This window comes from Camponotus vicinus, unplaced genomic scaffold (genome assembly GCF_025532165.1).
Source record: "Camponotus vicinus isolate PSW18456_S1 unplaced genomic scaffold, iyCamVici1.0 SCAF_4, whole genome shotgun sequence".
In the NCBI taxonomy this organism is placed as follows: domain Eukaryota; kingdom Metazoa; phylum Arthropoda; class Insecta; order Hymenoptera; family Formicidae; genus Camponotus; species Camponotus vicinus.
The window spans coordinates 6,601,039-6,614,492 of record NW_028141976.1 but is presented as its reverse complement, the minus strand read 5'-3'; the positions used below and the strand labels follow the sequence as shown (position 1 = coordinate 6,614,492).

Sequence of the window (13,454 nt, the reverse complement as noted above, 5' to 3'; positions counted from 1 at the left end):
ATAATCGAAAAATGAATATTTTACTAGATATTTTATGATTTATATGCTTTTATGGTTTATTCTGCTCTTCAAATGGCAAAAGTGAATCGTCCATTGCGTTTATATCTTTGTCCGTGTTCTTTGTTTCTGTTTTATTTTTATTAGATATTGTTATATGTACTTCGGATTCTGCGTGACGATAAACGTGCGATATACCACCAATTATAGATTTATTACAAAATGAGCAAAGAAATGAATATATGTCATCTGACACTTCACGTAACCATGGTTTAAATAAATCAATTTCTAGCTATTGTTGAAATTTATATTTTTTGCATATATTTTTATGTGAATTTCCATTATCATTATTTGATAAAGATAGAGTATTTTTATTTTCTTTATTATTTTCTTTATTATTTTCTTTAATATTATTTTGGTAACACGCAGAATTCGCATGTTTTAAAACATATGTATTGCACGAAATATTTTTATTACATATGATACAATGATAAAAGCTATCATCAGAAGATACTTTACGTATCCAAGACTTAACAAGCTTCTTGAAAGCTTCGCTTAGGTTTCTTCCTTAATTCATCATTCATTTTTATGTACAAAAAGAAATTAAGCAGAAACAAAGAATTAAAGAAGAATGTGTGAAATGAATGAAAGAAGTAAAGGATTAAAATATAGAAATTTGAAACAATCAACAAGGACTCACTCGGGATTGTTTCAGCTTCTTGAATCAAGATTTCACAAAGCACGTAAAAAAATACGTTTACTTGCAAGCACAGGGCGACAAGATTATCTGATAGAAATCCCGAAAAAAGAGAATGGCATAAAACAAATAAATCGGGATGAAACAAATGAAACGGTATGAAACAAATGAACAAACAATTCATTAAAGCATCGAGCACGGCGAGCATAAGACACACGAGATCATTAACATAATGTCTCGTAAGTAAATAAAGTCATTATTTGTAGAAAAGTATTAAATAATTATAAATTAATATAAAAAAGTTTATAAATAAATTAATATAAAAACCTTTCTCTTTAATTGTCTATATAATAATAATTTATTTTTTACAGGAGAAATAAACGAAGAAATGGGCGCGCTGCATCTCAACGAAAATGTGCAGCTGCAAGATGCTGCAAATATGCAGCAACTGTTGCAACAAATATTGCAACAGTTGCAACAAGTGCAACAGCAGCAGCAGCAGATGCAGGCGCAGCAGCAGCCGCAGCCGCAACCGCAATCGCAATCGCAGCAGCAGCCATCGGCGCCTCAAGGTATATTATTTATATATTATTTATTTATTTTATTAAAATATTATTAATATGTGCATAGTTATATCTATATATTTCCATTTTTTCAGTCAGAAGAAGAGGAGGCGGAAAATCCCGCGCTGGTACGCTCAGCGGGACGGCAGGGGCGGGGGAAGAGGAGGCCCGGCCAGCGCCGGCCGAAGCAGCGGCGGCCGAGGCAGAGGCGGCCGAGGCCAAACAATAATAAAAAAATATCATTTTAAATAATGTAATATATATTAAAATAAATATATAATTTTATTCAAGAAATCTCTCTCTCTCTCTCTCAAGTAATATTATTTATTTATATATTAAGTTTTCCACTATCCTTCTTTTCTTATATATACACAAAATATAAAATAATACCCTAAGAACACTCATGTTCAAAAGATGTTCAAAGGTCATCGAGAGGACATCCAGAGGACATAAAATATCCTTTGGCTGTCCTCTAGATATTCTATGGACATCTTTTGGACATGTGTGTTGTTAGGGTATATAATATAATCCCCAAAAACTTACCTTTTTAAAAAAAGGTAAAAAAAGGGCGCCAAGTTCATGCACTAATTGTATCCAACTGTCATATTGTCTACAAAAGTAGTGATATAAAAAAGTTGCGCCAACTAAGAATAAAAATTTGTACAAGATAAATAGAAGTACAAGGAAGAAAGCTTGTACAAGTTAAATAGAATTATTTTAATTGAAAACATTGTTATACAAAATAGTTGTTTTAATTTTCAAAAATAATAATATTAAAAAATTAAAAATTGAAAACTGAAAATTAATATAAAACAAAAAATAAAAAAAATTTTAATTAAAAAAACTTGGCGCTGCCAATTTTACTAATGTTATTGTTCAGCTTAATAGTCTAAATTTCCAAATGTAAATCAATATAAATTAATTAAAGAAATTAAGTCATTAAATTTAAATATTAGACTAATAATTGGAATATATTCCAATCTTTTAGATTTCCATACTATATAAAGTTGATAAAATAGAAAAAACATAAGCTTGATAAATCTCATAAAAATTTCTAAAGTAAAAAGTATAATTTGTGAAAATAATATAAGAATTATAATAATTAAATTATTAATTGAAGATCCAGAAGATCTTAAGAGAGTTAATAATAAATGTTCAGCAATTATATTTGCTGTTAAATATATATTTAATTGGAATATATGCCAATTTTATTGGCAGCGCCAAGTTTTTTTAATTAAATTTTTTTTTACTTTTTTGTTTTATATTAATTTTCAGTTTCCAATTTTTAAATAAATTTTTAATTTTTTAATATTATTATTTTTGAAAATTATAACAACTATTTTGTATAACAATGTTTTCAATTAAAATATTTCTATTTAACTTGTACAAGCTTTCTTGTACTTCTATTTATCTTGTACAAATTTTTATTCTTAGTTGGCGCAATTTTTTTATATCACTACTTTTGTAGACAATATGACAGTTGGATACAATTAGTGCATGAACTTGGCGCCCTTTTTTTACCTTTTTTTAAAAAGATAAGTTTTTGGGGATTACATCACTTCTTTTTTTAGTCTAATTTGCTAAGAGATATTATATTAAAAAAATATATATATATACATATATACATATATACATATATATATATATATATATATATATATATATATATATATATGTATATTTTTTAAATATATAAGCAAATTATATAAAAATATATATAGAATAAGTATATATAATATATATTTTATATATATATATTATTATTATTATATTATATATATTTATATTTGGCTTGTAAAATAGATATATTTATTTACCTTGCGTTCCAATTATCATACCTTACTGGCTCTTGCGAATTTTTAATTAATTATTAATTATTTATTATTTAACTTGCACTTTATTATTTATCACTACTCAAAATGCGGTTAATGATACATGTCACTAATGACACATATGACACATGTCATTAATATCGCAAATATCGCAAAGCGTCATTAGCGCAATCTTCTGTCGAGAGTAGGAAATGTACGTTTTCTCTTTCTATGTGTTGTGTTGATGACCATGATGATGATAAAGACGTTTCTTAATTGAAAATTTTCATATTTCGATTTTGCGTCATGATATCTCCGTTTATAGATCATGCAGCACAAAAATAAAGATACTTTCTTTATACAATTCAAACCCGCTCTATCGATTAAGGCAAGTGAGAATTCAATCCGTTCAGCCGTTATTGAAATCCGATAATCTGAGTTACTCTCAACTGTCCGACTCGCGTATAGATACACGGAGTGCCGCGCTAATGCTTCGCATGAACTTGGCGCGAGACACTACCGTGTCTCTTGATAAAATATAACAAAATATAAAATAATATATAATATAAGAGTGGTAAAATATGGCTCAAGGCAAAGGTCCACTTTAAAAAACCTAACGCACCATTGGTGGTACCTCATGGGTGGTGTGGAAAATCACCATTCATTATTATATTGCTTTGTAATATTAAGATACTTGTATGAAATTGTTACCATTTTCCTCTATATTCTTATTAAGGGCTGATTAATTCTAATCATATTAGCTTATTATATATTTATCGATACTTTTCTCTTATTGTTTCTAAACGGATAATCTTTTTAGTCATCAATATATTTGTACGTAAACAAAAAATCTTTTAATAATTTCGATTATATACACAGACTATATAAATATAATATTATATATTATATATTTACTATCTGTAATATAATATAAAATAAATATATAATGCATAAATAGTTATACATTATATTTAATATAAAAAGACTGTAAAAAAATACAATTCTTATAAACGAATATTGAATGTGTGTGTGTGTGTGTGTGTGTGTGTGTGTGTGTGTGTGTATATATATATATATATATATGAAAAAGAGGAATTAAAAAATTAATAAATTTTCAAATTAATATTTATCATTTTGCATATATATATATATATATATATATATATATATATATATATATATATATATATATATATATATATACAGGGTGAGCCATTTTAAGTTACCCATCCCAATAACTTTTTTATTTTTGAATGTACAACAAAATGTTTCAAATAAAAGTTGCTTGACTTCGAGGGGGACAGAAGATGGTGGCAAAAATTTGACCTTGAATAGTCATCTGAAGGTCACATAAAGGTCACCTTCAATTTCTTAAATGGAACCTACTATTTTTCATTGCATATTCTTGTAGCTTATCTCGAGAGCTTTCCAAACACTATAATTAAGTACCTTTTCGTTAAGTACTTTTTGAGTTATGAGGCTTGAAATAATTTCTTAATTTTACATAAACCGTAAAATATCTTGTAAAATATTCATTTTTCGATTATCTTACCTTAATACTTTTATGTACAAAATAATGAGAGGAATCAATTGGTGTAAAGAAAACACATAATTGTTTCGAAAAAAAAAATGTAATTGTTAATTGCAAATTACATTTTTTCTTTCGAAACAATTATGTGTTTTCTTTACACCAATTGATTCCTCTCATTATTTTGTACGTAAAAGTATTAAGGTAAGATAATCGAAAAATGAATATTTTACAAGATATTTTACGGTTTATGTAAAATTAAGAAATTATTTCAAGCCTCATAACTCAAAAAGTACTTAACGAAAAGGTACTTAATTATAGTGTTTTGGAAAGTTCTCGAGATAAGCTACAAGAATGAAAAATAGTAGGTTCCATTTAAGAAATTGAAGATGACCTTTATGTGACCTTCAAATGACTATCCAAGGTCAAATTCTTGCCACCATCTTCTGTCCCCCTCGAAGTCAAGCAACTTTTATTTGAAACATTTTGTTGTACATTCAAAAATAAAAAAGTTATTGGGGTGGGTATCTTAAAATGGCTCACCCTGTATATGAAAAAGAGGAATTAAAAAATTAATGAATTTACAAATTAATATTTATCATTTTGCATATAACATTATAACATCATAAATTGCATTTTATTATATAATACAAATTTTATAATGAAATTTAATTTAATTCATAAAAATAGGAAAAGTAAAACCATTTTGGACAAACATTCTCAACACATGTGTTCGTAACATTCGTTTTTATTAATATATATATATACATATAGAACATATATATATATATATATATATATATATATATGTGTGTGTATATCTTCACAATTCGTTTATATTAATATATATATAGTATACGCATTCAATATTCGTTTATAAGAATTATACGATTTAATTTTTTATATGAAAAAAATATATCGATATTTTCTTACAACTGATAAATGTATAATATATTTATCAGTTATGAAAAATATATGATATAAAAAGCTATAAGGGAAAACATTTAACGCTGCCGCACGTATCGAGATAGCGAGAAGCGAGCAGCGTCGCCCGTCCGTTGCCAGCTTAGTAGGAAGGAGACAGAAAACTGTATTCTGTCCTTTTCTACTATCCGAAGCTAGCCGAAGCGCCGAGCTCATACGTACGCTTACGCATACATGTCTGTTACTCCCTCCACTCACGGTTGCCGGTTGCCAGCGTATACGTTCTGGCATCATTGGTTCTAATATGCATGTAAATATAAATAAAATTTTTAATTTTATATAGTCCTTTATTAAAAAAATTTATCTTATGAACTTTTTATTTTTTTTTAATATTTTATTTTATTTTTCTAACTTTAATTTTCCTATTTTTCTCTAATAATAAACATTTAATTTTAATTCCAAAGTTAGATATAAACTGATAAGGTTATTTAGAATAAGAAAAAATATATAATGTGTATTTCTTTGTAAAAAATATAAATATATTTTTATAAATTTCAAACAAACACTTAATTGTAATGTACCATTAATTTGAAACCTATGCATTTTGAATATATTAAATTAATGCATTTAAATATGATTAATTAACACGTTTTAATGTATTAAATTAAAATATATCAAGTGCATATAAGTTATGTAGCAGGAAACGTATGAAAAGAGCTTCATCTAATTTACACATTTATACATGTGTAAATTAGATGAAGCTCTTTTTATATGTAAATAAAACATATTAAGATTTGCAGTATAATGTTATGCCTCTGTAGCTGCATAAGCGTATCATTTGTTTTTGTAGCGCTGATAATAAATTATTATATATATTACTTTTTGATGTCATAAAAAACAATTTTTTTTGTTCGTTTAGTTCCAGTTTTTATGAAACGTTTTGAATATTTTAAGTGTATCGCACATATATATTGCGTGTTTCTCTCTTCTGTAATCGCGAGTTGTAGCAAGTGTAACAACAAATACCCATACTTTTCGATAAGGTAAGTACACTGCAAATCTTAATATGTTATATTTACACGTATAAATGTGTAAATTAGCTGAAGCCCTTTTTATACGTTTCCTGCTGCATAACTTATGCACTTGATATATTTTAATTTAATACATTAAAACGTGTTACTTAATCATATTTAAATGCATTAATTTAATATATTTAAAATGTATAGGTTTCAAATTAATGGTACATTACAATAAAGTGCTTGTTTGAAATTTATAAAAATATATTTATATTTTTTACAAAGAAATACACATTATATATTTTTTCTTATTCTAAATAATCTTATCAGTTTATATCTAACTTTGGAATTAAAATTAAATGATTATTATTAGAGAAAAATAGAAAAATTAAAGTTGGAAAAATAAAATAAAATATTTAAAAAAAATAAAATGTTCATAAGATAAATTTTTTTAATAAAAGACTATGAAGTTAAAAATTTTATTTATATTTAGGTGCGTATTGAACATGCATCTTAAATAGATAATGAACGAATCATTTTCGTTTATTGGCCGAACATGTCCGACTTGTAAAATCGATTTAATATCTGAAGTTCCTCTATTGAAACTGTATCAGAAATTAAATCGAAGTGATATTTTTAATTTTATCTGTCGTCTTTTGCAAGCTTTATATAATTCTCATGACTAAAACTTAAGTACGAGAAAAATAGCGCACCGTAGCGGTAAACAAACGAACTAGCGATTACTGATTTTGCGGTGAAATTTTACTTCCACTGACTATAATTAATGAGATATAAGATAAAATAACAAAAAATAAGTGTTTCTATTAGATTTCAATGAAATACTGATTCCTAGTGATCTTATTCATATATTTGTAAATAGAAATTAATATAGTTTTCATAATTATATATATATATATATATATATATATATATATGTATATGTATATATGTATGTATGTATATGTATATGTATATGTATGTACATATGTATATATAGTTTTAAATTAATTTGAAATTAATAAAAATTAATTTTTATTTTGTCTATAGAAACGTGAAAAATACGTTTCCTTAACTATGGTTTTAAAAGCATTTCTATAGGAACGTTTCTTATTAATGCTTTACGGTTAAAAAATGTTGGATACGTTTAAGAAACGTATATAAAACGACCGTGTGCTACCTGGGTTTATTGTTATCATACATGACAAGAATATAATATTTAATAAATTATTTGTAAATTTATTATAAGTAAACATTACTTTAAAAAATCAAAGCAATATAATTTATAATATTAATATTATTAGAAATTTATATAATAATATTATATAATAATATTATTAGAAATATTAATATATACATTAAAAATTTTACATATATGTAGTTTCAATTTGTATAATTTTGATATCTGTGTAAGTCATTAAAAGTGTTAAGCTGCTGAGACGTGTAAATCAAGAACAAACGTCTCTTTATATTAGGTGCGCAACTAAGTTCTCGCTGTTTTTTTTATGAAAATGCAACTTTATTGTGAAAAAATGATTACAAATGAATCATTCAAAGTATTGCCCATCGCTAGCTACAACTTTTTCCCATCTTTCTGGCAGAGCTCGAATACCGTTACGGTAAAAGTGTTCATCTTTTGAGGCTATCCACGAATCAAGCCATTTTTTGATGTCTTCATATGAGCGGAACTGCTGATCAGCCAGACCATGTGCCATCGAACGGAACAAGTAATAATCGGACGACGCAATATCTGGGGAATATGGCGGGTGGGGTAGGACTTCCCATTTGAGCGTTTCCAGGTAGGTTTTAACGGGTTTGGCAACGTGAGGCCGAGCGTTGTCATGCTGTAGAATCACTTTTTCGTGCCTCTGCTCGTATTGTGGCCGTTTTTCGCGCAGTGTTCGGCTCAATCGCATCAATTGAAGTCGATACCGTTCCCCAGTGATGGTTTCGTTCGGTTTCAACAGCTCATAATAAATAACACCGACCTGGTTCTACCAAATACACAGCATAACTTTCGCAGCGTGAATATTCGGCCGAGCCGACGACGTAGAAGCATGACCGGGCAGTCCCCATGACTTTCTTTTCTTTGGGTTGCTGTAATGAATCCATTTTTCATCACTCGTCACGATGCGATGAAGAAAACCCTTCCTTTTTTGCCGCTGGAGCAGTTGTTCACAGGCGAAAAAACGACGCTCAACGTCCCTTGGCTTCAAATCATAAGGAACCCAAGTTCCTTGCTTTTGAATCATTCCCAACGCATGCAATCGCTTGGAAATGGCTTGGCGGGTAACTCCTAATGCTGATGAAAGCTCTTGTTGCGTTTGGCATGGATCCTCATCGAGCAATGCCTCCAATTCAGCGTCTTCGAAGGTTTTTGGCCTTCCTTCACGCGGACGGTCGTCAACATCGAAATCACCGTCTTTGAAGCGACGGAACCAATCACGGCACGTTGTTTCACTTAGAGCAGCATCTCTGTAAACTTTGTGGAGCTCTCGATGCGCTTCAGCCGCCGTTTTCTTCGAATGAAAGAAGAAAATCAACACTTCCCGCAAATGACGATTATTTAGCACAAAATCAGACATTTTCACACAACCAAAAGTATATGACGCCAAAACAAAATCACTACTGTGTCAAAACGGTTTGTTTACCATATGTCTAAGCTTGGTTCATGACGTTTTGGATATGTCGAAATCGACCAACACTTATTGGTGGCGCAATCTATTGACAAACAGCGGGAACTTAGTTGCGCACCTAATAACACGTCCCAAACATTGAATAAAGAAGTGTTTTATTATTTTATACGTTTCCATACTCTCTAAAAGTGAATCAGTGTATTATCACTGAAAAACAAGTAAATAGTCACTAATTACAGCAGTTATAAGTACAGCACTGTAAATCAGTGATATTTTATTGAAAGAATTAGTTAATAATTTTGACTGTTTCAATCAGTAATATTTCTTTTGTTATTGTCAGTAATATTAAACTACAATTCATCTCTCTATCTATTTCATATAAAATTAAAAATTTTATTTATATACATTTACTAAATATTTATTATATCAAAAATTTTATTTTATTTATATTACATGCATATTGAACTTGCTATCTTAAATAGATAACGAACGAATAATTTTCATTAAGTCGCCAGACATTTATTTGTCCGACTCATAAAATCGATTTAACATCTGATATTAAATCGAAGTAATATTTTTAATTTTATCTGTCGCTCTTTGCAAACTTTATATAATTCTTATAACTAAAACTAAATACGAGAGAGATAGCGATCGTAGCGGTAAACGAACGAACTAGCGATTACTGGTTTTACAGTGAAATTTACTGGTTTTACAGTGAATTTTATTTTAACTGACCATAATCAGTGAGATATAAGATAAAATAACAAAAAAATAAGCGTTTCCACTGAAAATCAGTAAAATACTCACTGATTCTCAGTGAAATCTTATTTTACTGTTTAAATTAGTGATATTTTCACTGATTCACTTTTAGAGAGTACATATTCTCATTATAACACGTAAGATTCGTATAAAATTAATACATTACACATTTATATGTATTTAAATAACATGGATAAACGTGTTTTCTGGAAATTACACAAATGAAATAAGTTACATTAACACATTGAAATTTGCAGTGCATTGAGAAGAATTTTGAGATTTGTTTAAAGCCACAAAAGTAGCTTTCCTGGCAGACAACGGACGGTCAAATATAAAAAAATTTTTTATTTTCTCAAAAATACATAGTGTTTTTGATGTCGCTGATTCTAATTCTGAACATAGATTTATGAAATTTCAAGCCTAAGAGCAGTAATGATAACATGAATAAATATAAACGTATAGACTTAGAGCTGCAGAGAACTTTCTTTTAACATTATCGAGAACTAATTATGTGGATGTAGAAAGCTCCTTTTTTACTTTAGAGTCTTTTTCGTTGGTTTTCTAATTTTTTACTTCTATGGTATTAATTTAATATTTATGAAATACCACTAATTTATCAACTCAGGAGTCACAAAAGTGGCTTTCCCGGAAGTCTAATGTCGCGCCTTTGTAGCTGCATAAGTGCATCTATTTGTATTTGTATCACTAATAATAAATTATCGTCTATTACCCTTTGATGTCATCAAAAAGAATTTTACTTGTTCGTTTAGTTCGTTTTTGTGAAACGTTTTGAATAATTTAAGTGTATCACATATATATTGCGTGTCTCTCTTTTCTGTAATCGCGAGTCGTAGCAAGTGTGATGGTAACAACAAATACCCATACTTTTCGATAAGTAGTATCTCTATTTAGTGTATCTCTATTTACTTTCTAATCTGAAAAAAGCATCTCCATTATTTCATAAATTGTATTTATGTATTTTTCTTTGTTATAGTCTGAAGGACTATAACTCTAGTTTAATATTAATATAGATTTTATTTAAACAAAAAAATGCAATGGAATGTTTGCGAACCGCGTAAAATCGTCACTTCAGCGAACTACGTGTGAGTTCGCCAGAAACACGAAAATGCAAATGGTTTCGATTTTGAAACGCTTTCGCTTGCACCAAGATTTGACCGTAACGAAAAGTTCACCATGATCTTATATGATAACGTCACTAGGCGATCCCCTCCCAAATTTTAACAAAAACGAGGAGTTAAAAACCGCCCATCGCGAGAGCGCAGCGGACAGTCGTTAACAAATATTGAACAATTGTAAGTGCGGGCTAGTCGCTAATTAATTTCACTAATTAATTTAACTTACTACTTAAAAGAATAAAGGAAGAGGTTATAGAAATAATCCGAGTCTTATATCAAATCAAGAAAATATATTTGTAGCATTGATAATAAATTATCATCTGTTACCCTCTAAATAAAAAGAATTTTCCTTGCTCGTCTAGTTCCAGTTTTAGTGAATGAACATTTTGAATATTTCAGTATATCGCACGTATATATTGCGTCCGACTTCTATAACCGTGAGTTGCGACAATTCAAGTGTAGCAGCAAGTAACCATACTCTTCGATAAAGTAAGTAGTATTTCTATTTGTTCCTTAAAGTTTTTTATATTAATTATTATTGTTTTATTAGCGGAGTTTTTTTTTATTAAGTATTTTAGATTAATAAAATTTTTAAATAAAGCAAATTGAAGATTTTTGTTACATATAAAATTATTATCTTTTAAAATTTTATAAAAACATTGATTATTTTAAATAACTACGAAACTTATTTAACTTTTATTTTTCCTTAAACATAGAAATTCTCGAAATAATAGCTTCCATATTATTTGATACTTGACACATCCAAAATAATTAATGAATTTACTTCTTAATCTGAAAGAAGCATCTCCATTATTTCATAAATTGTATTTATGTATTTATCTATATGTTTAGGAAGGGAAGACATAAAATTTAAAAAAATTTGGAAAATACATTAATACAAATTTGTATTATCAATTTAATGATAATGATATTTATTTCATTAATACTATTGGGTCTTACTGCTTTATATATATATTATTTTATTTTAAATGATCATCGCCGACATATAAATAAAAAGATAAATATATTAAACGGCCCAAAGAGTTTTCCATTTATTGGAAGTGGTTATTATTTCCTTCGTCAGAATTATGAAGGTAATAATAAAGAGATATTTAAAAAATTAATTATCACCAACATTGCATTAATTTAAAATAATAAAGATATTAATAAATTCATAATATAAATAATATTAATATTAATAATTAAAATAAATTTTAATAAGTTAATAATCTTATATGATAAATCATAAAACATTTTTTAGAACTTTTGGATATTATTATTAAACTGACACAAGATTATTCATCTCCATTCAAGTTTTGGCTAGGCAACAAATTAGTAATTTTTATATATGAACCAGATCAAATGCAGGTAAAAAGATAGCGTTTATATGTTTCATTATTATTTGTTTGTATATTCATGAATTATTTAAATCTATGTATAGAGAATCTGTTGTCTATTTCAAATAAATAATACTTTTATATATCTTTATAATAACTCATCACTGATCTAATCAAAATAATTTTCTACAGTTAACTTTATCTAAATATAATATATTGTTAAATATCTAAATGACACAAACAGATATACATTTGAAATATTTAAAAGTACTTCACATAATACAACTTTTATAGGTAATCTTGCATAACAGTGTGGATAAAAGTATGATATATAAACTTTTTGAACCCATAATAGGCAAAGGATTACTCACAGCTCCTGGTAAGATATTTTTAGTAACATAAAATTTAAAATTATTCCTATAACTATAGTTTACACATAATAAAATTATGTAGTTCCATAACTACAATTTACATAATAACATTATATAATTTTAAAAAATCCTTTATAACATACTTATAATATAATTATTACTTGCATTCTCATATAATATATTCTTATATTTTTACTTTTGTTACTTTGACTGCCATGTGACAAATTTAAAATTATTATTAATTAAATTTGTTTTCAAAGTTTTTTAATATCAATGCTTTTTAATATTATTTTTATGTATTATATGTATATATATATATATATATATATATATATATATATATATATATACACAGGGTGTCACAGCTATCATCCGTCAAATAAAAACCATAAATAGAGCTCGCTAAACTAAACTAAAAAGTCCTATACCATTTTGCAAACAACCACGTAAAATTTCGAGATATTAATTAAGGAAGATCGGCTAATAAGCGTACAATTGGCGCGATTAGACAGTCGGCCATTCCAGCGAGGACAACGCTGAGTGATCGGATTGTATTTTTGCAATATTCCCACGCGGTTTTGTAAGAAATTTTAATCACTTTCTAGTCAAATAATTATTTTTCAAATAAAAACCATTTTTAACATTTAAAAATCAATATGGTCCTTATTTGAAAAATAATTAT

At 27.4% G+C, this 13,454-nt stretch overlaps 3 protein-coding genes across 7 annotated transcripts in view; 2 read left to right on the top strand and 1 right to left on the bottom strand.

The window, feature by feature from the left end:
* Positions 1-3,249, bottom strand: part of LOC145971000 (uncharacterized) — a 34,869-nt gene extending 31,620 nt beyond the window's left edge. The window contains exon 1 of the mRNA XM_083098156.1: positions 3,075-3,249. The gene's annotated coding sequence lies outside the window, so the exon portion shown is untranslated. The remainder of the gene's footprint in view (positions 1-3,074) is intronic.
* On the top strand, positions 636-1,652 carry LOC145971212 (uncharacterized). The gene is made up of 3 exons (XM_083098626.1): positions 636-933; positions 1,066-1,266; positions 1,353-1,652. Exons 1-3 carry the CDS (start codon positions 927-929, stop codon positions 1,484-1,486), a joined length of 342 nt encoding a protein of 113 aa, XP_082954752.1. The 5' UTR covers positions 636-926; the 3' UTR covers positions 1,487-1,652.
* Positions 3,250-6,436: 3,187 nt separating the features above from the next.
* Positions 6,437-13,454, top strand: part of LOC145970240 (cytochrome P450 4V2-like) — a 14,441-nt gene continuing 7,423 nt past the window's right edge. The window contains exons 1-6 of one of the 5 annotated variants that reach the window (XM_083096809.1): positions 6,524-6,563; positions 8,135-8,332; positions 11,464-11,553; positions 11,917-12,158; positions 12,326-12,432; positions 12,696-12,780. In XM_083096809.1, coding sequence (XP_082952935.1) covers positions 11,984-12,158; positions 12,326-12,432; positions 12,696-12,780 — 367 coding nt within the window. In that variant the 5' untranslated portion in view covers positions 6,524-6,563; positions 8,135-8,332; positions 11,464-11,553; positions 11,917-11,983. Of the gene's footprint in view, positions 6,564-8,134; positions 8,333-11,463; positions 11,554-11,916; positions 12,159-12,325; positions 12,433-12,695; positions 12,781-13,454 lie in introns of all 5 variants that reach the window. The other 4 variants (XM_083096808.1, XM_083096810.1, XM_083096812.1 and 1 more) reach the window with 4 other exon arrangements.